Consider the following 23809-nt stretch of genomic DNA (forward strand, 5'->3'; position numbering starts at 1 on the left):
CCTCCACCACCTTCTGAGGCAGAGAATTCCAAAGTCGCACAACCCCGAGAGAAAAAATTTCTCCTCATCTCTGTCCTAAGAGGGTGACCCCTAATTTTAAAACAGTGCCCCCTAGTTCTGGACTCACCCATAAGAGGAAACATCCTTTTGACATCCACCTTGTTCAGGCTGTTCAGGGCCTTGTATACTTCAGTCAAATCACCCCTCATTCTTCTAAACTCCAGTGGAAACAAACCCAGTCTGTGCAACCTTTCCTCATAAGACAACCCACTCATTCCAAGTATGAATCTAGTAAACCTCCTTTGAACCGCCTCCAATGCATTTATATCCTTCCTTAAATAAGGAGACCAAAACTGCACACAGTATTCGAGGTGCGGTCTCACCAATATCCTGTATAACTGAAGCATAACATCCTTACTTTTATGTTCAATTCCTCTCATAATAAAGGATAGCATTCCATTAGCCTTCTTAATTACTTGCTGTACCTGCATACTTTTTGTGACTCATGTACTATAATATCTAGATCCCTCTGCACCTCAAAATTATGCAGCTGTTCTCCATTTAAATAATACTCTGCTTTTTTGTTCTTCCTGCCAAAGTGAACAATTTTACATTTTCCCACATTAAACTCCATTTGCCAGATCTTTGCCCACTCACTCAACCTATCTATATCCATCTGCAGCCTCCTCATGCCCTCTTCATAACATACTTTCCTACCTATCTTTGTGTTATCTGCAAATTTAGCTGCCATGTCTTCACCCCCCTTATCTAAGTCATTGATGTAAATTGTAGAGTTGAGGCCCCAATAGGGACTCCACTCGACACATCCTGCCAATCAGAAAAAGACTCATTTATGCATACTCTCTGCTTTCTGCCAACCAGCCAATCTTTATCCATGCCAATGTGCTACCCACTACACCATGCGCTTTTATTTTCCGTAATAATCTTTGATGTGGCACCTTCTCAAATGCCTAATGGAAATCCAAGTATAGTGGGTCCATAGGTTCCCCGTTATCCACTGTGCATGTTAATCCTTCAAAAAACTCCAATAAATTGGTTAATCATGATTTTCCTTTCACAAAACCAGGCTGACTCTTCCCAATTGCCTTAGCTCTTCTAAGTGCCCAGCTATAACCTCAATGATCGATTCTAATAACATCCTCATGACAGACTTCAAGCTGACTGGTCTATAGTTTCCGGTTTTCTGTCTCCCTCCCTTCTTGAATAGAGGGGTTATATTTGGTACTTTCCAATCTGATGGAACCTTTCCAGAATCTAGCGAATTTTGAAAAATTAACACCAGCGCATCAATTGCCTCATTAGCCACCTCTTTTAAGATGCTAGGATGTAGTCCATCGGGATCCAGAGACTTGCCAGCCCGCAGCTCCATCAACTTGCTCAGTATCATTTCTCTAGTGATTTCAATTTCACCAAGTTCCTTTCTCCCTTTCACCTCCTGATTTGTAGTTATTACTGGAATGTTTTTTGTATCCTCTATAGTGAACACAGAAGCAAAATATTTGTTCATTTCTTCCGCCATTTCCTTATTATCTACTATTAATTCACCACTGTCACTCTCTAGAGGACCAACAACCACTTTACTTACTCTTTTCCTTTTTAAATACCTGTAGAAACTTTTGCTATCCATCTTTACATTTCTAGCTAGCTTCCTCTCATACTCCAATTTCTTTCTCCTGATTAACCTTTTAGTCATTCTCTGCCGTTCTTTATATTCTGTCCTATCATCTGTCCTGCCACTCATCTTTGCAGAGTTGTATGCTTTTTCCTTAAGTTTGATGCTTTCCTTAACATCTTTAGTTAACCACGGCTGATTGGTCCTCCCCTTAGAATTTATCTTTATAATAGGAATGTACTTAATCTAAATTCTCTGAAATATCCCTTAAATGTCTGCCACTGCTTCTCTATTGATCTATCACCTAGCCTAGTTTCAAGGTTATTCACCTAAGCTCTGCTCCCTTCCTTCTCATCACATACCTTTCTTTCTTCTTCATACAGGCCAAGCTGGCGCACAACAGGCGTGAATGATCGCAGACAAGGGGAGGGACGGCTGACATCATTGCCCTTACTGAGTCAGCCAAGCTGGCAGGGAGGACAGGGATCACTCCTGTGGGGAGGGGGGGATAGGCCTCTCCCACCAACCTAGTGCAGGTCACAGCTCACTCACTTCTTCAAATCCTGACATTCACAGTGAGTCACGTGAGCCAGAATTTTTAACTCGTCAGACAGGCATGTGCCCGGCCTGACCAAGCGTAAAATGATGCACAATGACGTCAGGTAAGCACCCCGACATCATCAGCCGGCAGGTGCGTGTCGGACTTGGCAGCATACCTGCTGATAATTAAAAGGCGTACTAAGGCCATTAAAAAGATAATTGAAAGAAATTTTTCACTGCCCATCCAACCTCACGGTTGTCGGGCAGGCGAAAAGGCCAAACGGCCTTTGCATTTTTTAGGGAACCTCATCCACGGGCGGGATGAGGCTTCCAACAGCAAATAAAATTTTTTTTAAAAATTTTAAATTTCATTTATAACATGTCCCTGCTCATGTGACAGGTCCACATGAGGGGACATGTTTTATAACGTTTTTAAAATCTTTATTTTTGACGTTTTAAACTGCTCATCTCCCTGAGGCAGCTCTGTGCCTCAGGGATCTTTTCCAGCGCGCACCTGCGCGCATGTGCGAAGTTCGCAATTGCCCACCTCCCTCTTCCCCCCCAACACACACAATGCTGAGCGCTGCCTCTCAGGTTACACGCTGGGTGGGCATTAATTGGCCCACTAGCATGAAATCACGGTCCAGCCCTGATCGTGGGCAATGGTTGGCTTTCCAACTGCCCCCATCGAGCCCGCCCGTCAAGGGAAAATCCTCCCCATGCAGTCTTATCTAGCTCAGATTCATTAACTGAAACTCTATTTTCTTGGCACCAGCAGATCCAGATCCCCAAGCCAGTCCAGTACCAGTGTGAGCCCACAGGTCTCATCCGCAGAGGAAGCTCCAGGACAACTGTCACGGCTCTCACACGCACATTCCACCAGCTCAGAGATACACACATTGGTGGGGCATAGATGTAGATTAGGTTCAGGGGAACACTTCACTGACACATCTCCGCAGCAGTTGGAAGCAGGGACAGCCCACGTATCAGGCACTCGGAGGACTGCTGGAGACCAGCCACCCGCTCAGTCTGAGTCAGATGATGATCATCTGGAAGCGGCCACCAATTCAATGCCGGAGATGCAACGACAGGCAGTGAAACATCAGGCACAGATTCGACAGCCACTCAGCAGACTCGAGTGAATGATTGCGGCGTCTGTCCACGTTCTGTCTGATATTGTGGCTCTGACATGCAAGCATCTCGAGGTCACCATGGGAAGGTTGGCGACCACCATGGAGACCCTTGGTCCAGCAGCTCTTGCTGGATTTGTGCTCAGCCCTGCACTCAATGGCCACACACCCTGGTGGGCACCATCAAGATGTAGGCAACACATGGGACAAGGCACCTTGACCTCCCTCCGGGTGCCCCTTCTCCTGCAGGATCAGAGTGAGGCTCTCAGGCACCCACCGGGAGGATGAGCATCAGCTGGACATTCCGTGGGCCTCCTCTCAGGGTGTGCAGCCACTCACAGCCTGAGATCCCATCTATTCCAGCTTCTCAGGCCTCCAAGGGTGCTTCTGCCCATTAACAGGTGATCCTTATCAGGCAAGGGCCCTCCAGACCTCGGGTCACCAGAGGATGTCCTCCAAGGTCATCACAGACATCAGGACATAGCAGTCAACAGGCTGCCTCCGCCTCTGTTGCGGATGTTGGGGTTGCACCCAGGTGTAGAAGTAGAGTTAGGAAAGCTAAGAAAAATTTATGTCACTCTTGGGGTCATGGGTGTGCTAGACATGTAAATAAATTGCACTTTTGTTAATATACTTAATGGTTATGTGAATGCTCCTGTCAACTGAAGGCATTGTGATTTTGTACTTTGGAATCCTCTTATTTTGAGGTTTAGCCTTGCTCCCACTCGGTGATAGTGTCCCACTGTGAGATTCATATTCCTGTGATGTCAATCTCAGCTGAACTAGTCTCTGCACCCCTTGTGTGATGTCAGGGAGATGTGTTCAAATCTTTATTGGAAATCTGTGATGTAAGCATTTCTTGCCCTTCTTCCTCAAGGAATGCCATTGATCGAGGGCAGTTCATCAGCATTGACATTCTAGCGGCATTTGTGTCTCCTCAGTGGTAGTGGCAGAAGAAAAGACATGTACGGGAGGAGGAGCTCTCTAGGCATGTCCACATCTTATTTGCAGCAGTGTTTGCATCATTAGGTGGCAGCAAAAGTTCTCGTCCCTAAGTGAGCTCTCAGTTCCCAGAGTGAGCTCACTCACAGGGCCCCACAGACCAAAGCAAAGGTCATGGCCTGGCGATTCATAACATTAGAACATGCAAGTGAGAGTGTGGGATTCGTTCTCACAGCAAGTGGGTAGACATCCCCTGAGTTGAAAGAAAATGACATTGAGGACTAGGAGAGATGTGGCCACATTCCCTCACTTGACTTTATTCTTCCTGGAACCTGTCAGCAATTACATATCGCGGGCACATCTCCCACGCCTTCCTTCTCCCATGGTGTAATTGCGCTCATATTAACACTTCGCAGCCTCATGACGTTCCTGGGCCTCCGGACCTTCATCCTCCAATGAGCTCTCATCCTCCTCCAGGTCATCCTCTAGCAGGGGGTCACCCCTCTGCATAGCCAGATTGTGAAGGGTGCAAAACACTGTGATGATGCGGGAAACCCTGTCGGGAGTGTATTGGAGTGAGCTACCTGAGCGGTCCAAGCATGTGAAGCACATCTTCAGAAGCCCTATGGTCTGCTCTGTAAGGGAGTATGTGGAGCTGTGAGCAGCTTTGTACCTCTCCTTGGAACGACTGTGAGGGCGATGCACCGGTGTCATCAGCCAGTGTTTTAGGGTACCTCTTATCCCCAAGCATCCATCCCTGCAGACATAATAGCCCCTCGAAAATCTCAGGCACCTGGGAGTGACTCAGGATGTAGGAGTCCTGGCAACTCCCAGGGTACCGTGCACAAACATGCAGTACATGCTTCCAGTGATCACCCACCAGCTGCACATTGATGGAATATAGCCCTTGTGGTTTATAAACATTAGGGCCTGCTGCCATGGAGCCCGTACCCACATGGGTGCAGTCTATTGGGGAGCCTAAGATGGCGACGAAACCAGTGAATCTCATAGCCTGGTTATCTTCAACCAGAGCAAACCTGACATGATGATGGGCCTTCCTGTAAAGGGCATCTGTGACCTCCTTTATGCATCGATGTGTTGTGGACTGAGAGATGCCGCACAGGTCCCCTGTTGATCTTTGGAAAGTACCAGAGGCCAAGAAATTGAGTGCAGTGGTGACCAAGATGGCATCGCAGATATGTAACATCTTGTGCCCTGCATGGAATACTAAAGTTTCAGTGAGATGATTGACCCAACCTAGCTCCGTGCTCCAACCTCTGATGTGGCATATTAATGACCAATCAGGTGCTCATGGTCAATGAGTGGATGCCCTTTGGCCTGTTAGGAGTGTCAATTCTGGTGAAAGGCCTTCATTGATGGAATGCCATATATGAGACAGCCATGCTTCCCTCACTATTGCCTGCATTCCCAAATTCTACATTCCTATGTATTACTCTTGAGGTGCAGCATCTGTATTCTGAAGCCATTGAGTTCTGAGTGCCCTTTAACAATGCTACTGGAGCCATTGGCTTTCAGTGGCTTTCAACGCAAGGAGGTCTTCCTCCTTTCTTTCTAAGCAGACTCCTGCTCACTCCTGCGGCAACAAGAGGTTAGAGGGCGACCCCGGAAAGGTCCCCCTCGTGTTCGCCCTTCCCCCTCACTGCCATTCTACTGCCTTCCCTCCCCATCACCCTCCTCATATTCACCCTTCCCCCTCACTGCCATTCCACAGCCTTCCCTCCCCATCACTCTCCTTGTGTTCGCCCTTCTCTCTCATTGCCATTCCACAGCCTTCTCTCCCCATTGATCCCATTGCATTCGCCCTTCCCCCTTACTGCCATTCCACAGCCTTCCCTCCCCGTTGTCACCCTCGTGTTCATCAACCCCACCCTCGCCTCACAGCCCACCCTTGGTTGAAATGCTAGTTCCTGAAAGCAGAGGTCTGCATGAGTATCACAGCATAGTGGTGTTCCTCAGAACAATGTGGGCAAAGAGCAAGAGCAGACCAACCCTACAGCCCCAGGCAGTGTGGCGTTCATCGCAACAAGACCGGTGCAACGTTATGGCAGGTAGGCTATGTATGTTCCACTCACATTGAGGTTACCAGCGAACTGAGGTCCAACTTGTGCACACCACCCCTTTTCAAACAGGTTTGAGGCTGACTGTAATAAACTCGGTGTACTGGACAGGTTTCTTGTTCGATACAGTAAACTTTATTTACAGAGCTCCTGATGACTTGTGTCCGAGTTGAGTGGAATGCCTGAGCTGGTGGCTGCGGCAAAGGGTGGTGCGTCCCGCAAGGCGTCGAAACAGTCGCTGACTAAAGTCACCAAGAAGCCGCCTAAGAGGCGGAGAAAATCTCGCAAGCAGAGCTATTCCACTTACATGCTGACCCAGGTCCATTCTTCCACCAGGATCTCGTCCAAGGCCATGAGTGTTACGAGTTCCTTCGTTGTCGACATTTTTGAGTGCATTTCCTCTGAGGCTTTGCGCCTCATTCACTACAACAAGCGCCACACCATCTCGGCCAGGGAGATCCAGAGCGCCGTCCGCCTCATGCTGCCAGGCGAACTGGCCAAACACACTGTCTCCAAAGGCACCAAAGTGTTGACAAAATACACCAACTCCGTTTCAGTAGATCATTCTAAAGATTATACATGCTTGAACCAAGACCAAGGAGAGAAAAGCTCTGCCTCTAAGATTACCTGCACTTAGGGCTGATTCATCTGTACAGTTACATGACCCCCAAAACAGTATGAAAGGTTTACTTACAATTACTACACCAACGTAATTTCCCGCTGGAGCAACACAAGATTGGAAGGCTTGACCAGATTCTGGTGAGCAGCTTTTTTAATGAGCATCCATGACATGTTAATAAATGCAAATGACGTTCGTGCCACTAGTCGGCGGGATAACTGACCCGCCATGAATGCACCATCGGGAGAACTACAACCTATTTTTACGTTGGCAGGTTTGCGACTTTTTGCCCACCGCTGGATTCTCTGCTCCAGCCCACCACGAAAACCACCATGGGCGGGTTGGAAAAATTCCACTCATTATTTAGAAAACAATTCTGATGAAAGGTCATTGACCTGAAATGTTATCTATTTCCTCTCTCTGCAGACGCTGCCTGCCCTGAGTATTTCCAGAATTTCCTGTTTTTATTTCAGATTTCCAGCATCTGTAGTATTTTGCTTTTGTATCTAGAAAACAATTTTCTGTCAAAGTTACATCACCTCACTGACAGATTCAAGTCTACTTCTACCAAAGCTTAAGTTAGTCAGCAAATGAATTCAACATTTTCAGCCACAATAATGGTTGACAACTATGAACGCAAAATAAATGTGGGCGAGGAAGGCTATTCAGCCCATCTTTGTGAGGAAATTCAATCAGCCCATCATAACTGAACTATTCAGAAAACCCCACAACCTCACCAGTGCATTATCCAACTGTCTTTCAAATAACTCCAGAGTTTTCTTCACCCAAAAGGTCATTGCAAGTGTTCATTGCTCTTGTGGGTGAAGAACTTCCCATCAGTCCTAAATTTACTTACAGTTTTGAGCACAGATTCTGCTTTCCATATCAGTTACTATTTTATATTTCTCCATGATATCCTACATCAGTTGGCTCCTGTCATGTTTCTTCAGCCTTTCCTCATAACCTAACCCTTGGTTTAATTATAAAAGATTGGGCACAGAGCCCAAATTTTGAAGTTTATAGTGTATTGTAAATCCCAGGTCCTCAGTGAATCAACCGCCCTCACAATGGGCTGTCAGCTATCTCTTAGTGTATTGATGATGAATCAAACCTTTTCCATCACCAGCACTTATGCAATTTATTAATTTGTTTTGGATCAATTTATCCATTAATGGTCATTCTGCTTTTTGTCAGACATCCAGATCGATGCTGGAATGATATTCTTCCAATAGAAATTTGAGATTTAGTTCAATCATTGGACACAAGAATGAGTGTAAGCACTTTTTGCACATAAGTGTGTGCAGCGAACAGTTTTATGGTGTGCTGATTTTTCAGAAGTTTGTCAATTGCTTGATTATAAAGCACAAACCAATTAACTAAGAGGCAACAGATTAAACGGGACAAGCTATAGGGTGACACTTGACGTGCTCTGTCATGACATCAAACAGATGAATGGGCAAATGATCATCATCACTTTTGTCTTTGATCCTATATAGGAAAGCAGCTAATTAAGTAAAATACAGTACAGCACATGGACTGCCATCCACCTTGCAATAGAATCTATCATAAAAAATAGTACATTTTAATCAACAGGTAAAAGATAATATGTTGTGACATAAGGAACAAATAAAAGGTCAGCCTGTCAAACCCATTGCCTGCACTCATGGAGGGCTTTCCCTTTCAATGACTCACTTCTACTCTCTCAATGCTGGCAAGCTACTGTTAAGCATCCAGTAAAGTATAACCCTGTGGAATATTTTCTCCAACCACAGAACATTAAAACAGTCTTATAATTCAACCAGAAATGTTACTGAATTGTGAGGAGGTTAGTGAGAAACTTCAAGAGGACATGGTCAGGCTGGCGGAATGTGCGGACACATGGCAGATGTAATTTAATGCACAGAAGTGTGAAATGTTACATTTTGTTAGGGAGAATGAGGAGAGGCTATATAAAATTCTAAAGTGGGTGCAGGAGTAGAGGCACCTGGGAGTATGTGTGCACAGATCATTGAAGTGACAGGTCAGTGGTTAATGAAGCATGTAGGATCCTGGGTTTTATAAAGAATGAAACAAAAATTTAAAAAGCAAGGAAGTTAGAGTGAACATTTATAAAATACTGGTTCAGCCTTGACTGGGGTATTGTGTCCAGCTCAGGGCACCACACTTTAGTAAGGATGTGAAGGCATTAGAGAGGGTGCAAAAAGGATTTATGAGAATGGTTCCAGTGGTGAGGGACTTCAGTTGCATGGATAGTTTGGCAAAGATGGAGCTGGTCTCTTTAAAGGAGAGAAGGTTGAGAGTAGATTTTATAGAGGTTTTCAGAATCATGAGTAGATAGACAGAAACCATTGAAAAGGGTTGAAAACTAAAGGACACCAATTTACAGTGAATATCGAAATGAATGGCGAAATGAGGAAAAGTTTTTATGCAGTGAGTGGCTAGGATCTGGGAAGCGCTGCCTGAGAGTGTAGTGGAGGCAGATTCAATAGTGACTTACAAAACAGAACTGGATAATTAGCTCAAGAGAAAGTTTGCAGGGCTAAAGGGAAAGGGCAGGAGAGTGGGACAAACTAAGTTGTCCTTGTAGAGAGCTGGCACAATCACAATGCGCCAAATGGCCTCTTTCTATGCTGTAACCATTCTATGATCCTAATGTTGCCAGTTGTCTTTTACACAGTGACTCATTATCAGTCTAGCAGTGTGTGGCATTGGGTTCCATACAGTATCTTCAGCCTATTCTTAACTGGAGATACGTCCAGCTCTTTCTTGAGAGTAATTAAATTATCAGAGCAATAAATGTTTTAATGTGTCAATGTGGGAATAAACAATAAAATAAAACAGCTCAACCTAGAAAAGGTTGTGAACATGAGCCTCATGTTATTTAGATGGAAAATTTCATTCAAGTGTTTGCTGAACAATTGCGTAGCCCCATTCTGAATAAAAAGCCCCTAAAGTCTCCAGCAGCTTTGTAAAGAGGTCTCTTACACATCTTACACTATCTAAGGTGCATCTTCTATAGCAGGGGTTTTCAAGCTATGGTTCAGTGACCTCTTGCAGCCCTTTACCCTGCTTACTCTGTACCACCAGCACCACCCTGCCCACCAGCAATCCAACTCTCCAATTCCAGGTAATTCAGTCCTTTCTGTGTTCATCTTTCTTATCTGACAGTTTGCTGTCTTTTAGTTTGGCCCCCAAGGTTTGGAAAGGCCTTTTCCAAAAGCTGTTGAAATTCTTAATTGTAGCACTAGGATCTGTTCGAGATATGCATAATAGCAGAATCAAGGGTTAAATTCCACACGTTAAGCACCTTCATGGCCCATGAAGGCAACACTGTCTGAGAGGAACAGGTGAAAATATTATTTTGCGGATCAGAATGCCTTGGATTTGTTCTTATAAAAAAAATTCCCCTCAAAGTTGTTAATGTTACATTAATTGAATAATTACTTTATCAACTGCAATAGGTGTAGTATTATGTTGTTCTAAGCCGTAAGACCAGGAGTGCTCAAGCTTGCTCCCTGATCTGTGATGAGTTAATTCCAGTTGGGGTAGCTGTGGATATACTAGCATCAAGTTGGAGGGAGTATCGGATGGCGAAGCAAAGTTAAGTTTTAAGATTGAGGTGGGTATCTAGCAGGTCCCATTGGAAGTGTACACATGTGGCACACATGTTCTGGGAGAGTGTCATGTCTTTTATCTTACATATATGGAATAAATTGCATTAACTTAAAATGTGAAATCCCCGCTATTTATCACCGACTACAAAAATATTCAGCATCAGTCGTGGCCCAGTAGGTAGCACTCTCACTCTGAGTCAGGAAGTTGTAGGTTCATGTCCCACTCCAGGGCTTGAGCACAAACATTAAGGTTGACACTCCAGTGCAGTACTGGGGCACAAATGTCATCTTTCAGATGAGATGTTAAACTGAGACCCTGTCCAGACTTTCAGGTGAATGCAAAACAAAACTCCCATGATACTATTTTGAAGAGGAGCAAGGGAGCTATCCCAGATGTGTGGCCAATATTTATCCTTCAATTAAAAACATATTACCAGACCATTAGCACATTGCTGTTTGTGGGAGCTTGCTGTGTGCAAGGTCACATTTCATACATCACAACAGTGGCTACACTTCAAAAGTACCTCAAAGGCTGTAAAGCATTTTGGGATGTCCAGTGGTCATTAAAGTTGCTGTATAAATGAAAACCTTTCTTCCCCTCTAAATACCATTGACTATGGGACACTTCTTCAGCTGCACCCTCTGCTATGAAATATTTTTTCATATGGGGGATGGGGGGAAAAAGATACATGACTTGAAAATTACTGACAAAGGGAAAATTTGGGAAACCATTGCTGTACTTCAAGATTTAAAAATCAATAACAAAATCAGTAATGACAACAATCACGATATTGTGGATGACATATTGATTGTGCACTGTTGTTTTAATGCCTGTAATTCCTGATAGAACGGAAAAAGGTCAATTTTCATCTCTGACCTTTATCCTCGTGAGGCATTGCACTTAAATTGTGCAAGTAATCAAATGTGCAAAATTAGGACAAAAATCAACAAATTGACTATGAAATTGTGTGTTGGTAGCTGCATAAAATATTTTTTAAGTAAATATTTTTATGCCCAGCATTTTACATACAATATTCTGATCATCTTATGATATCTGTCTCACATGCTGGCTATTAAAAAAGGCTCAAATTAGAGCAATTTCATCTTTATTTCATTTGCATCCAAATTTTTTGTATAAGTCCATCCTGAAGTAGTGTGATGATTTATTTGCATTTTTTCCCCCGATTTAATTCAGATTCTCCATTTTGAAAACTGCAACCAGTCACTGTAGTAACTGTGACTAAAGCATGCTTCTTGGAGATTGCTGAAATGTTTTACTGTGTCATTATGAGGATGCAACACAGAATTATTTTGGTTGCATATTTAATGAAGCTAACAAAACCACCAGACTCATGCAGCTGCAAAGAAATGTCTTAGTCCCTAAGGAGGTGAATAATGTCAATCATGAGTAAAAGCATTGGAAAAATCAATAGCACCAACACCCTGAAGAAAAATACTTGAGAATCAATCATTTCTATCTGAGGCCTTAGAAATCCTACATTATGTCAAACAAGATCCATTTAATATACTGGTGCTGATCTCATTTCAGAGGAAAATGTATTTTGGAATATAAATCTTGAATGCAATGTATTCTTTCTCTGTACCTTCATAGCTGTAATTAAGAATTATAGGCAGTTAGTTGCAGTGATGCTTATTGATGTTCAGCCAGTGTGGTCAAATGAAGATAATTCTACTCTACATTGCTTTTTTCTCTTGATATCCATTCCTGCTGGTGTCCTCCCTCTAGGTTACTCCTCTTCAAGAAAACATAAAGCGGCCTTCATCTTGTGCTGAAGGCTTTCCCCACAGTTGATATAATTGGCATTTTGAGAGGATTGCAAATACGCTTTAACTTTTTCTGCCTTGTGAGCTGTAGCACTTTGCCTGAGCCCAAGTGTCCAACTCAACTTGGACAATTAATTAACAGTCTTAGGATTCAAATCCAATTTCAAAAAAAAGTGCACTTCTCAACCATAAGGACAACTAAGCAATACATTGTCTTGATTTCTGCTCTTCCCCACCTTGTTTTTTAAACCCACATGACTCCACAATTATATACTGTATCATCATTACTGTATGATTTACTTTCAGCTGTAAAGAGCTGTGTTTTCATCAGATACCTCTTCATGGTTAAAATTAAGATTATGACCAGAATCTTGCTACATGTACAAACATAGTGAATCTGTTACTGAACTAGTAACCTAGAGACCTGGGCCAACATTTTCCCCCCATTGTGGGGGGATGTGCGGGAGCGGGCGTGAGCGGGGCGGGTTCCCGATCAGCGCTCCCAGTCGGGGGTGCGCCGCCATTTTACATGGGCGGGCCTTAATTGACATCCACAAGGAAGCACTATGCGCTGCCTGCGCAGGCGGGGGGGGATTCCCTGAGCCGGGAGTGCGCGAAAGAGCGCACAGATCTCCCTGAGGCAGTGTGCTACCTTAGGGAGATCAGCTCAGGTTTGAAACTTCAAATAGAGGAGAGAAAAAATTTCACCGCCATGACCCCTCATGTGACACTGTCACATGAGTTGGGACATGTCCATAACTTTTATTTTGAAATAGTCTGAGATTTTTTAATCACTCAAGAAACCTCATCCCGCCCGTGGATGAGGTTTCATGCTTTTTCAGAAGTCCGCAAGGGCTCCCAGCCTGCCCGTCCACCATAAGGTTGGACGGGCAGGTCCATTAATGATTCCAATTAGTTCTCTAATGGCCTTAATAGCTGTTGACAGGTCGGCGGACATGCAGCCAAGTCGGTTGCGCGCCCGCGGACCTGAAAATCTAAATGACGCGGGGCGATGTCAGAATACACACCCGATGTCACCCTGCTTCATTTTACGTGTCAGTGAGTGGGCCCCACCCATCGAACAGAAGATTCTGCCCCTGGAGTAATCCCAAGACAATCGTGCGCCCCGACATCACCGCGCATCATTCAGATTTTCAGTTCGGCGGGCACGCATCAGATTCAACTGTGTGCCTGCCGAACTGCCAAAGGCCTATTAAGGCCAGTTAACTATCAATTGAAACAAGTAACTGAGCTGCCCATCCAACCTTAAGGTTGGCGGGCAGGCGAAGAACCCAGGCGGCCTTCGCATTTATCATGAAACCTCATGCAAGGGTGGGGTGAGGTTTCATGAAGGTTTTCAAAGTCTTGTAAAAAATTTTAATAAAATCAATAGACATGTCCCAGCTGATATGACAGTTTCACACGCCTGCGCCCGCTCCCGCCCAACCCCCCTGACGGGAAGAAAATTCTCCCCAGTGAATTCAAGTCCACTATAGTAACTGGGGAATTTAAATTCAATGAATTAAATAAGTCTGGAATCAAAAACTAGTATTAGTAATGACTAAGAAACTAATAGATTCTTGTTAAAAACCTTTCTGAGTCACTAATGTCCTTTAGGGAAGCAAATTGACATTGTACCTGATTTGATTCATATGTGACTTCAGATTCACAGCAATACGGTTGATCCTAAATTGACCTCAAATGGCCTAGCAAGCCAGTTGCATTCAAGAAGGTTGTTCACCACCACTTTCTAAAAGGCAATTAAGGAAAGGCAATAATGGTGTCCATCCCATATCTGGTGAGCGAATGAAAAAAGGCTAGATAGTCCAATGGATTTTTTTTCCAAAGGCTCTTGCTGCAAAATGGTTTTTCGCATTGTTGCTATATCCTTTAAATTGTGACCTGGTTAAACTGAGGAGCTTTTGGTTTTCATACTCATTTACAAGGCTTTGCGCTGTTCATAATACTGTACTAGCCAGTAAAAGTCTTGGAGCACCATCCCTGACAGCATTGTGGGTGTGCCTACACCACATGGGCTACAACAGTTCAAGGCAATGGCTCACTATCACTTTCTCAAGGGCAATTAGGGATGAGCTAGATAAAGAAATCATCATTCTATGTGGGGCTCGAAGCCATGACGCTGGGATTAAGAGTTCCATTAATGACCAACTGAGCTAGCTGGGCTGTGCAGCAATTTGCTCCACAAAGCCTTTCCAAACTGGGTGACAGCTCCACAGCTCATTGCCCGAAACTTTCCAAACTTCTGCCCCTACTGGTCTGAGCAAGAAACCTTTGGAAAAGTTCATTTTGGCACAGCATGGTTCTTTGTGGTCTTCAGGGATTTTTTAAAGGAACTTTCTGAAACTTCACTTCATCAATGCACCTGCCAAGCAAAAAGGTATTAGCAACAGTTGCGCATGCACTGGTGGAAGGAGTTACATGGGGCAATAAATACTGGCTTGCCAGTGATGCCCAGTTTATTCACTGAGTGAATAAAAAAATTAAAAGTTTTCAACAAAATTCTTCAAACTTTAAATGTCAGTCGATCAATGTAAAGCTGATAATGAATTGAGTATATAAATGTACACTATAAAGTAACATTTTTCATAACAGAAGGTTCCTAAACACTTTTTTCTAAGCTTCTTTCTGTGAGTCCATATTGTTACACAGAAGAGCATTTTATTTTCTTGTCTGATGAACATATTGCGCTCAAGACTTAAAGAACAGTACCACCACTATAAAAAATAGCGATGCTTTTATTGTTTATTGCAGAGTGCTCCAAGCAATAATAGGCAAGTATGAGAGGATTACAGTTCCAAATAAACGCACACAGAAAACTGATCTTTATAATATACATTCTTAAAGCATGCAAATAGTACTAGATTTTCTTTGTTGTGTATACTTTTCCAAATTAGGTGTTTTTACCAAATTGAAGTTAAGTATTTTTAAAAATTAATAATGCATGAAAGCATCTCAAGTTTAAAGATCATAAATCTAAAGATTATAAAGATCTTTTATCAAATTATGTAAACAAAACCTATCTGATTAATTCCTCCCAAAACCAATCAATGAAAATCTGCACTGTGGGCCAGGCTTCAATGTTGGGCATGTTGCTAGTAATTGTAACAAATCGTTCAATAAAGATAGGCTTCCTGTATATGTACAAATAGTTTTTTCCTATACCACACTACTCCAAAAATACTCAACCTCAGGAGCCAAGCAGAGTCAGTACACATTTGGGATACAGATCACAATAGATGCACTGGACAAAACAAGGCCACGGCCTCAATCTTTTTCACGTTCTTTGAATAGAAATAAACAAACAGTTCTAATTAGTCAAAAGTTATGAACTTTATTTGCAGTTTAAATCTCACTGTTTTAATCAGCATAATTGTGGTTAATTGTCATATATAGAGAAATAAAGAAGGAATGGGTGTCCTGCAGTGTAATCCAAGTAGCTTCACCTTCTAACGACATGCGAGCTGACCGCAGCATAAACCAAAACCAAATAACACAGCAGTCTCTCTTTACACAGATGTACTATATTATACTTTCAACTGTGTAGTTGATTACCTAAACATTGCGCATTATGATGTGAATTACTAATAGGAATATAATGAAATACAAACCATCTACCCTGTAGATTGTTAGAGATCTCATATTACGGCAACTTTGAACTTGACGTTGTAAATAACAGATGCTAAAATGATTTAAAATCACTGTCCCTTTCCACAGATGTGTAGTACTTAGTTTCTCGTAATTAAAGTCAGATTATCAGTGATTGATATTCATGGGAGTGCATCTATCACTTCAATAATAAAACTTTCAAAAGGTAAAAAATGTGAAGAACTTTTATATTGCCCATTTTAATAAAGTTCAATGGATTTTGAGTAAAACAAACAAAGCATTGAGTTTCATGTCTTATACACTATGGAAAGCTAAAAGCCCATCTTTCACTGAGACTGTGGCCTATAGATTAGAATCAATGCGCTAAATATGCATGGAGACATGGAGGGGGATTTAATGCCCACCCCAAAGCAAGCCTGTCTGGTGTTGGGGGTGGTGGGGTGAGGGAGTGGCATTTATTTGTGCTAGAGTTTGTGGAGTGGGGACCCCACCGCCTTCCCACCTTCTACCTCAATTAAGTCTGCGGTGGGAAGGCTTGTGGACAGCCTTCCCGCCCCAATGCTAATTGAGGCTCTAAAGTGGGCAATTAATACAATTAATATTTCCCACAAGGTTCACTCTTCAATGTTTATTTAAAACCATAACTTTACAGCATCGTAGGAGGCCATTCAGCCCATTATGCCCTATGCTGCCCAACAAGGACCCTTCTTTCCCAATGCCACTTTCCAGCTCTTGGTCCTTAGCCTTGTAGATTACAGCTCTTCAAGTGCACAGCCAAGTACATCGTAACTGTTATGAGGGTCTCCGCCTCTACCATTCTTTTTGGCACTGAGTCCCAGGTCTCCACCACCCTCTGGGTGAAAAAAAAAATTCCCTTTGAATCCCCCTAAACCGCCTACCTCTTACCCTCAATCTATGTCCACTGGTTATTGACCTCTAAACTAAGGGGAATTGGGCCTTCCTATCCACTCAATCTTAACCCCACATTATTTTATATACTTCAATTAGGTCTCCCTTCAGCCTCCCCCATTTCTAAGAAAACGATCCTAGTCTATCCAATTTTTCCTCATAACTAAAATTCTCCAGTCCAGGCAACATCCTAATAAATCTCCTCTGTGCCGTCTCAAGCACAACCACATCTTTCCCCATAGTGTGGTGACCAGAATGTTACACAGTACTCCAGCTGTGGCCTAACTACTGTTTTATGCAGTTCCACTATAACTTCCCTGAGCTAATATTTAACACCTCAACTTATAAAGCCAAGTATCCTGTATGCCTCTGTGACCACCTCATCTACCTGTCCAACCAGGGATCTGTGGACATGCACTCCAAGATCCCCCTGTTCCTCTATACTTCTCAGTTTCCCACCATTTATTGCATATCCCTTGCCGTGTTACCCTTCCCTAAATGAATTACCTCACACTTCTCTGGGCTGAACTCCATTTGTCACTGTTCCACCCACTTGGCTAGTCCATTGATATCTTCCAGCAGTCTCCAGCTTTCTTCTTTCTGTTTACTATTTGGGCTACATACTGGAGGATACCAGGAGCCCATGAACCACATCCTATTGAAGAGGGCAGAAAAGTGGTGGAGAGAGAAAAGAGTAGACCCATCAACTTCTGCAATTGACAAATGTCTCGTGTAGGGGGCCCAAAGCTCTAGAGCAAGCAAAAGCAAACCTCACACCTGAGTAGGCTTAGAGAAAAAAAAATATACAGAAAGATAACTGAAAAAATTATGGGGCAACTTGTGGGCTGCAGTCCTCATGGGAGCACAAATTAGAGAATGACTTCTAATTCTGGAGATCAATTTTAACGACCAGGAAATTTGGAACACTACAAGTTGGGACATAGACATCGGTGCTGATGGATCCGTTCTTCACTCCCACTGAGCAGAGCTCCATGCTGAGTGCAGAACCTCAAGATTTACCACTACCGTCTTGATACGAGAAACCTCTCATCAGATTTAGTAATGCTTATGCGTGTTAACGTTTGTGAATACCTCAGGTGCAGAGTTTACAGCTGAAAATCTCACATCTGGAATCACAGTTAATGGTTCTGAATCTAACAAGTTCAGGTTGCTTAGAACAGAGTTGATTTGTCTCACCAGCAGGTCACTGCTGTGGTTGAGGAAAATAGAAGTGAAAAAGAAACAGTGCTACACATCAGACGTTAGATTCAAAGCAGTATGATTATGGGAACTATTCTATCTGTAGCACTGTAATGTGACTTTAGTACAATAATAGTAGTGCAGCATAATGGTGGTCAAACCCATGACAGAGTAAGAATTGGTTTCATGGTGAAGACATTACACTCCACTCCACTTTGATTTTGCACCAGTGGCAGTACAACTGGAACCCAGGAATGTCAAGCTCTCAAAACTTTTAAGTTTTAAACTATAGCATGAACTAGACCATCCGCAAAATCCCTCTCCAATGTTCTTTCCTTCCTGCCCTTCTCCCCAAGAGCTAACTTTTTCTGGGACATTTTCCTGGCCTATAAACTTTTCATGTGAAAATTGTTTGAGAAAAATTGTTGCACCCAAATTAATGTTTCCCTTACCAGATGTTCACACATATGCACTTTCCATTGCAGACTGGTTGCAAGCAAGAACCCTGGCTGACATTTTTCCCTCTGGAGCACTGGCCAATTATAATGATTATTCTAGCGCTCCACTGGCTCATCTCGCATCTTCCGTCCTTGATTTACTGACCACATTCAAAACTCTGCTGTCCCTATCCCAACTTGCACCAAGTTCCATTCTCCCATCAGCCATTTGTTTGCTGACCTATATTAGTTCCCAACGTCTGAAATATAAAACTCTGGTCCTCATGTTCAAAACCTTCTATGGCCTTGCCCTCCCCTATTTCTGCAACATTCTTCAGCCATTTAAACTTCAGAGATTTATGTGGTCCTGCAACTCTGGCCTTTTCAACATCCCTCATTCTCTTTGCCCCACCATTAGCAACCATGCCTTCAATGGCTTCAGCCCTAAGTTCTGGAATTGCTGCCCTAAACATTTCCACTTTGCCACCTCCCTCTCTGCTTCTTGGTAATTACAGTGAAACTGCCAGTTTTTCTATCATTCTTCCTCGAAAACTGGCAGCAACTTCAGCTGTCTGCACATACAGAAATCCAGAAGTTGCTGGGGGAGGTGGTGGCATAGTGGTATTGTCACTGAACTGGTATTCCAGAGAGCCAGGGTAATGCTCTGGGGGCCCAGGTTCAAATCCCACAATGGGAGATGGTGAAATTTGAATTCAATAAAAATCTGTAACTAAAAAGTCTGATGATGACCATGAAACCATTGTCAATTGTAAACCCATCTAGTTCACTAATGCCCTTTAAGGAAGGAAATCTGCTGTCCTTTCTTGGTCTGGCCTACATGTGGTTGTCTCTTTAAAAAAAAAAAGCCCTCTGAACAAGGGAAGTTAGGGATGAGCAATAAATGCTGGCCTATGAACAAATAAAAAAAAAAATCTAATCTTCCCCATGGGTGTGCTGTTGAAGTGAAGGCATTCCTCCTGAGTAAAGTGGTTATTATCCCCACCTGTCATGCAAGAAACCAGGGTTCAGTTTCCTACTGGGGAGAAGTTGGGGTGTAAGGGGAGAGGGTAGCACCTTGCCACACTATTTGGAGTGTCTCATCGTGCTTTAGTCCTCACCTTCACCCAGCTCCCACCTGTGACACCAATGTTATGGTAAAGGCGGAGTTGATTAAATCCCAGAGGGAAACTTGAACAACTGTCATAACCTATATTTTCAATTGGTATGTTTGAGATGCAGCTCTGAATTCAGGGCCAGGATTTTTCAGTCAGCGTGCGGGGATGGGCCCAACACACTAGCATGTAAAATGACGCCTGATGTCAAAGCACTGTCTCGCAATGTTTTGCTCAGTGGGCATGCACCGGAGTCGGCTGCGAGCCTGCCAATAACTGATAGGTCTATTAAGGCCATTAACAAATTAATTAATGTCATTTTTTATGCTGCCGGTCCAACCTCAAGGTTGGTGGGCAGGCAAAAAGGCCAAGCGGCCTTCATGTTTTTTAGGAAACTTTCCTAAAGCTTTTACTACTTAAATAAAAATTTTATATGAAAAATAAAAACATGTCCCATCTCATTTGACACAGTCACATGAGGGGACATGTCTAATCAACTTTTTAATTTCTGTAAAAATGTTTTTACAAACCGCTTCAATCTCCCTGAGGCAGCTCCGTGGCTCAGGAAGATCCGTGCAAAAGAGCGCTGGCCCTGACTCTCCCTTCACCACCCCCCCCAACACCTGCACAGGTAGCGCTAAGCACTACCACCCGTGTATTACGCTGGGTGGGCCTTAATTGGCCAGGCCACGTAAAATGGCAGTGCGACCACCCCCACCCGTTCCTGCCGAGCCCACCCAATGCGGGAAAATTTCTGGCTCAGGAATAATTCCACCGAGCCTCGAAAGGTTTTTTTATATATAAAACTAAATTAAACATTTCTTCATTTAACAACAAATTAAACACATACACATGTCTACAAATTACTACCATAATAACTTTTAAACAAATCCCCAAATTAATCAGTCCCAGGCAAATCTTCACCAAGGCAACAGTAGCGCATAGACTTTAAACAGACATCAGGCAAAGCACATTTGACCTTATGAATTCAAAATGAAGTTCCTTTCAATGTGTTTCCTTTGTAGACACAGTTGTAGGTTTACTGGCTGGTTAGGTCTTAAATGTCTCTGACATGCACACGCAAAACTCCTTTCTGTTTATACCGAGTTTCCTCTTTAAATGTAAATTTTCCATTGTATCCTGGGCTATTAACATCACGGGCAACATTTTCCCCCCATTGGGGTGGATGTGCAGGAGCGGGCACCAGCGGGCAGTCTTCCGATCGGCGCCCCCAGTCAGGGTGGTGGTGGTGGTAGTGGTGGTGTTGGGGGGGGGGGGGTGGTGCAGCCATCATGCAGCAGAGAGAGCAATGTAACAAAATGATCAGATCTTACAATATACCACAATTGGAGCAGCTTTCTTTGAGATCAATAGTGAGCACCATTGATTCCAGGCCAAAATCTCATGCTTGGTGTCAACGTTTGTCTAATGGCATTCCTCTTTTTGGGGTATTTTACTATGTTAAAGGTGCTATATAAATGCAAGTAGGTTCTATTGTAGCTACTCAATTCTAATACCCACCAGTACATGTTGAATCATCATTTGGAGCAGTGACTCAGGCTGCTTCACTGCACCCTCCTTACCCCAAGGACTCCAAAGCCTATTGTGATGTCCTACTGCTTTTGCCCGAGCTGGGATCAGCTAACGCAATGCAAACAGCTAGGGAATTGAACCTTGGACACATTTACATGCTTGCCTTAGTACTACACTGGGTTGCGCATGCTCCATTCACTGTGGGGTAGCTAGAGCTTTACTGGTAGCAAACGGCTGATAGAACAATTTAAACATTAAAAATCACAGCACCAATCAGGTGTTGACAAGCACAATGTTAGAATTCAGCTCTCAAATCAAACCACAAGACTGGTAGAAATTGCACCACCATTGTCACTTTTAGCATAACAAAGCTTGTAGATCACATATTCCAAACAGTGGGGGATAGATTCTTTTCAGACAGGATTGATAAAATTCCTTCTACAGGGAAATCTAATTAAAACTGTGGTCAGACCAGGGCTGGTAGCAAGTCTCTTTGTGGAATTCAATCCTGGTTTATTCTAAATCATCCACATTATCACTGTCTTTTCTGCCTCTGATTCTACCATATTTTTCTTCTGGTTTCTTCTCTCATTGCCTTTTCTTCGTCCTGACAGTTTATGCCAGTCAATGATAATGTGCAAATTCTACATTCCGAGAAGAGCACAGCACAAAGGAAGATGAATCAGCACAAGGCAGAAGAGGTCTGTTGACATTCTTGGAAATGGTTCACGGTTTCCCCCAAGATCCCAGCACTCTCTGGAAATCTGCTAATTAGTAAGAGCATTTTCACCAGTGACAGAAGTGTGGGGGAGGGATGCACAGTAACAGATGGGATTCGCAAGACAAGAAGCGAGCATTAAACTACCAAGCGAGACATCTCTTTAAGCTAACAGCTAGCTGAGAATTCTAAAGTACTATGTTAAAATCTGGGAGAGGTTTGAAATCTGTAGTCTGTATATTCAAATACAAATAAATAAGTGTTTTGTGATTGACATATTCAATTTTATATGGCACATTATTTTGCAAAAATTGAACGCGAAAGCAAATTATTTCCAAAGCATAAACTTTCCATTAACAATTAAGAAATACCTTCTGGTTGACTTCAGGTGTAACACTCCAATAAAGGTGTTTTATAAAATGAGTGTTACAGGCTGACCTATAATTGACCCCAGGATCTAACCAAGGAGCAATTTGTTTCTAATTGATCCAGGAAGGCATAGCAATTGCATCTTCAAGCGTCAGCTGTGGCTCAGTTCATAGCACCCTCGCCTTTGAATCAGAGGGTTGTGGGTTTATGTCCCACTCCCGGAAACCAAGAACTGTGATTGTACTCGAAAGAGTTGCAATCAGTGACTGTTGATAACTCGAAAGAGTTCCCGGAAACCAAGAACTGTGATTGTACTCGAAAGAGTTGCAATCTGTGACTGTTGATAACTCGAAAGAATTTTGAGGTGTCAGCTGTGGCTCAGTCCATAGCACCCTCGCCTTTGAATCAGAAGGTTGTGGGTTCATGTCCCACTCCCGGAAACCAAGAACTGTGATTATACTCAAAAGAGTTGCAATCTGTGACTGTTGATAAAAAGAGGTGTCAGCTGTGGCTCAGTTCATAGCACCCTCGCCTTTGAATCAGAGGGTTGTGGGTTCATGTCCCACTCCCGGAAACCAAGAACTGTGATTGTACTCGAAAAGAGTTGCAATCTGTGACTGTTGATAACTCGAAAGAGTTTCAAGCGTCAGCTGTGGCTCAGTTCATAGCACCCTCGCCTTTGAATCAGAGGGTTGTGGGTTCATGTCCCACTCCCGGAAACCAAGAACCATGATTGTACTCGAAAGAGTTGCAATCTGTGACTGTTGATAACTCGAAAGAGTTTCAAGCATCTGCAGCTGGCAGTCCACTCAATCACTCTTGCCTCAATCCATTTGTTCCTGAAATCCTTCACTCCAGTTTTTGTCCCCCGCAAACCCAATTACTCCAATGTGCTCCTGACCTGCATCCTATTTTCCATCTTCTATGTACTTCAGCTCATCCAAAATTCAACTGACTGTATTAGAGACCCTCTGGACCAAGTCCCATTCGCTCCCTGACCTAAATTTCCTTAAAGTTCCCAACACCTCCAATTTGAAATTCTTACATCAGCCTTAAAGTCTCTTGATAGCCTCAACCTGACCTATTTCTGTAACTTCCTCCAGCCAAATAGCACCCTGAGAATTCTGTGTTCCTGCAGTTCTGGCCTCTGGTACATCACCCATTCTAACCAGAATATGGGCAGCCATGCCTTGAACCATCTAGGTTCCAAGCTCTGGAATTCCCTCCCTTAAACTTCTCTACTATATTTTTCTCATTTTCCTTAAGGCCTTCCTTAAAACCTACCTCTGGCCAATTAATTCCTCCTAATATCACAATCTCTGGCTCAATGTCAACTGCATCTTTGTGAAACATCTTGGGACATTTTTCACATTGAAGGCACTACATAGCTTTTGTTAAGGGACATAATTAATGGTAATTTTCCACCAGGGCTGCAGTGTGTTTTACCTAGAAGTGGGCAAGTGCCTTGCACATTACACACAGAAGATAGGCCAGTCTCTTCTGAGACCCTTTCATTTTAATAATCATGTGGCACACTCTGCTACTGCAGCAATGAATCTCAAA

The 23809-nt window shown here is 43.2% G+C and overlaps 2 protein-coding genes across 2 annotated transcripts in view; one reads left to right on the plus strand and one right to left on the minus strand.

Annotated features, from left to right (window-relative positions):
* LOC144685729 (janus kinase and microtubule-interacting protein 2-like) overlaps positions 1–23809 on the minus strand; it is a 286964-nt gene that overhangs the window by 234987 nt on the left and 28168 nt on the right. The gene's annotated exons all lie outside the window — the stretch shown is intronic.
* LOC144685330 (histone H2B type 1-L-like) lies at positions 6502–6960 on the plus strand. The gene has a single exon (XM_078549739.1). It carries the CDS (start codon positions 6502–6504, stop codon positions 6958–6960), a length of 459 nt encoding a protein of 152 aa, XP_078405865.1.

This window comes from Cetorhinus maximus, chromosome 10, assembly GCF_964194155.1.
Source record: "Cetorhinus maximus chromosome 10, sCetMax3.hap1.1, whole genome shotgun sequence".
NCBI lineage: Eukaryota > Metazoa > Chordata > Chondrichthyes > Lamniformes > Cetorhinidae > Cetorhinus > Cetorhinus maximus.

Bases quoted from the DNA above. Each gene is read 5' to 3' on its own strand.
- LOC144685330 (XM_078549739.1), top strand. From the start codon at position 6,502: ATGCCTGAGCTGGTGGCTGCGGCAAAGGGTGGTGCGTCCCGCAAGGCG.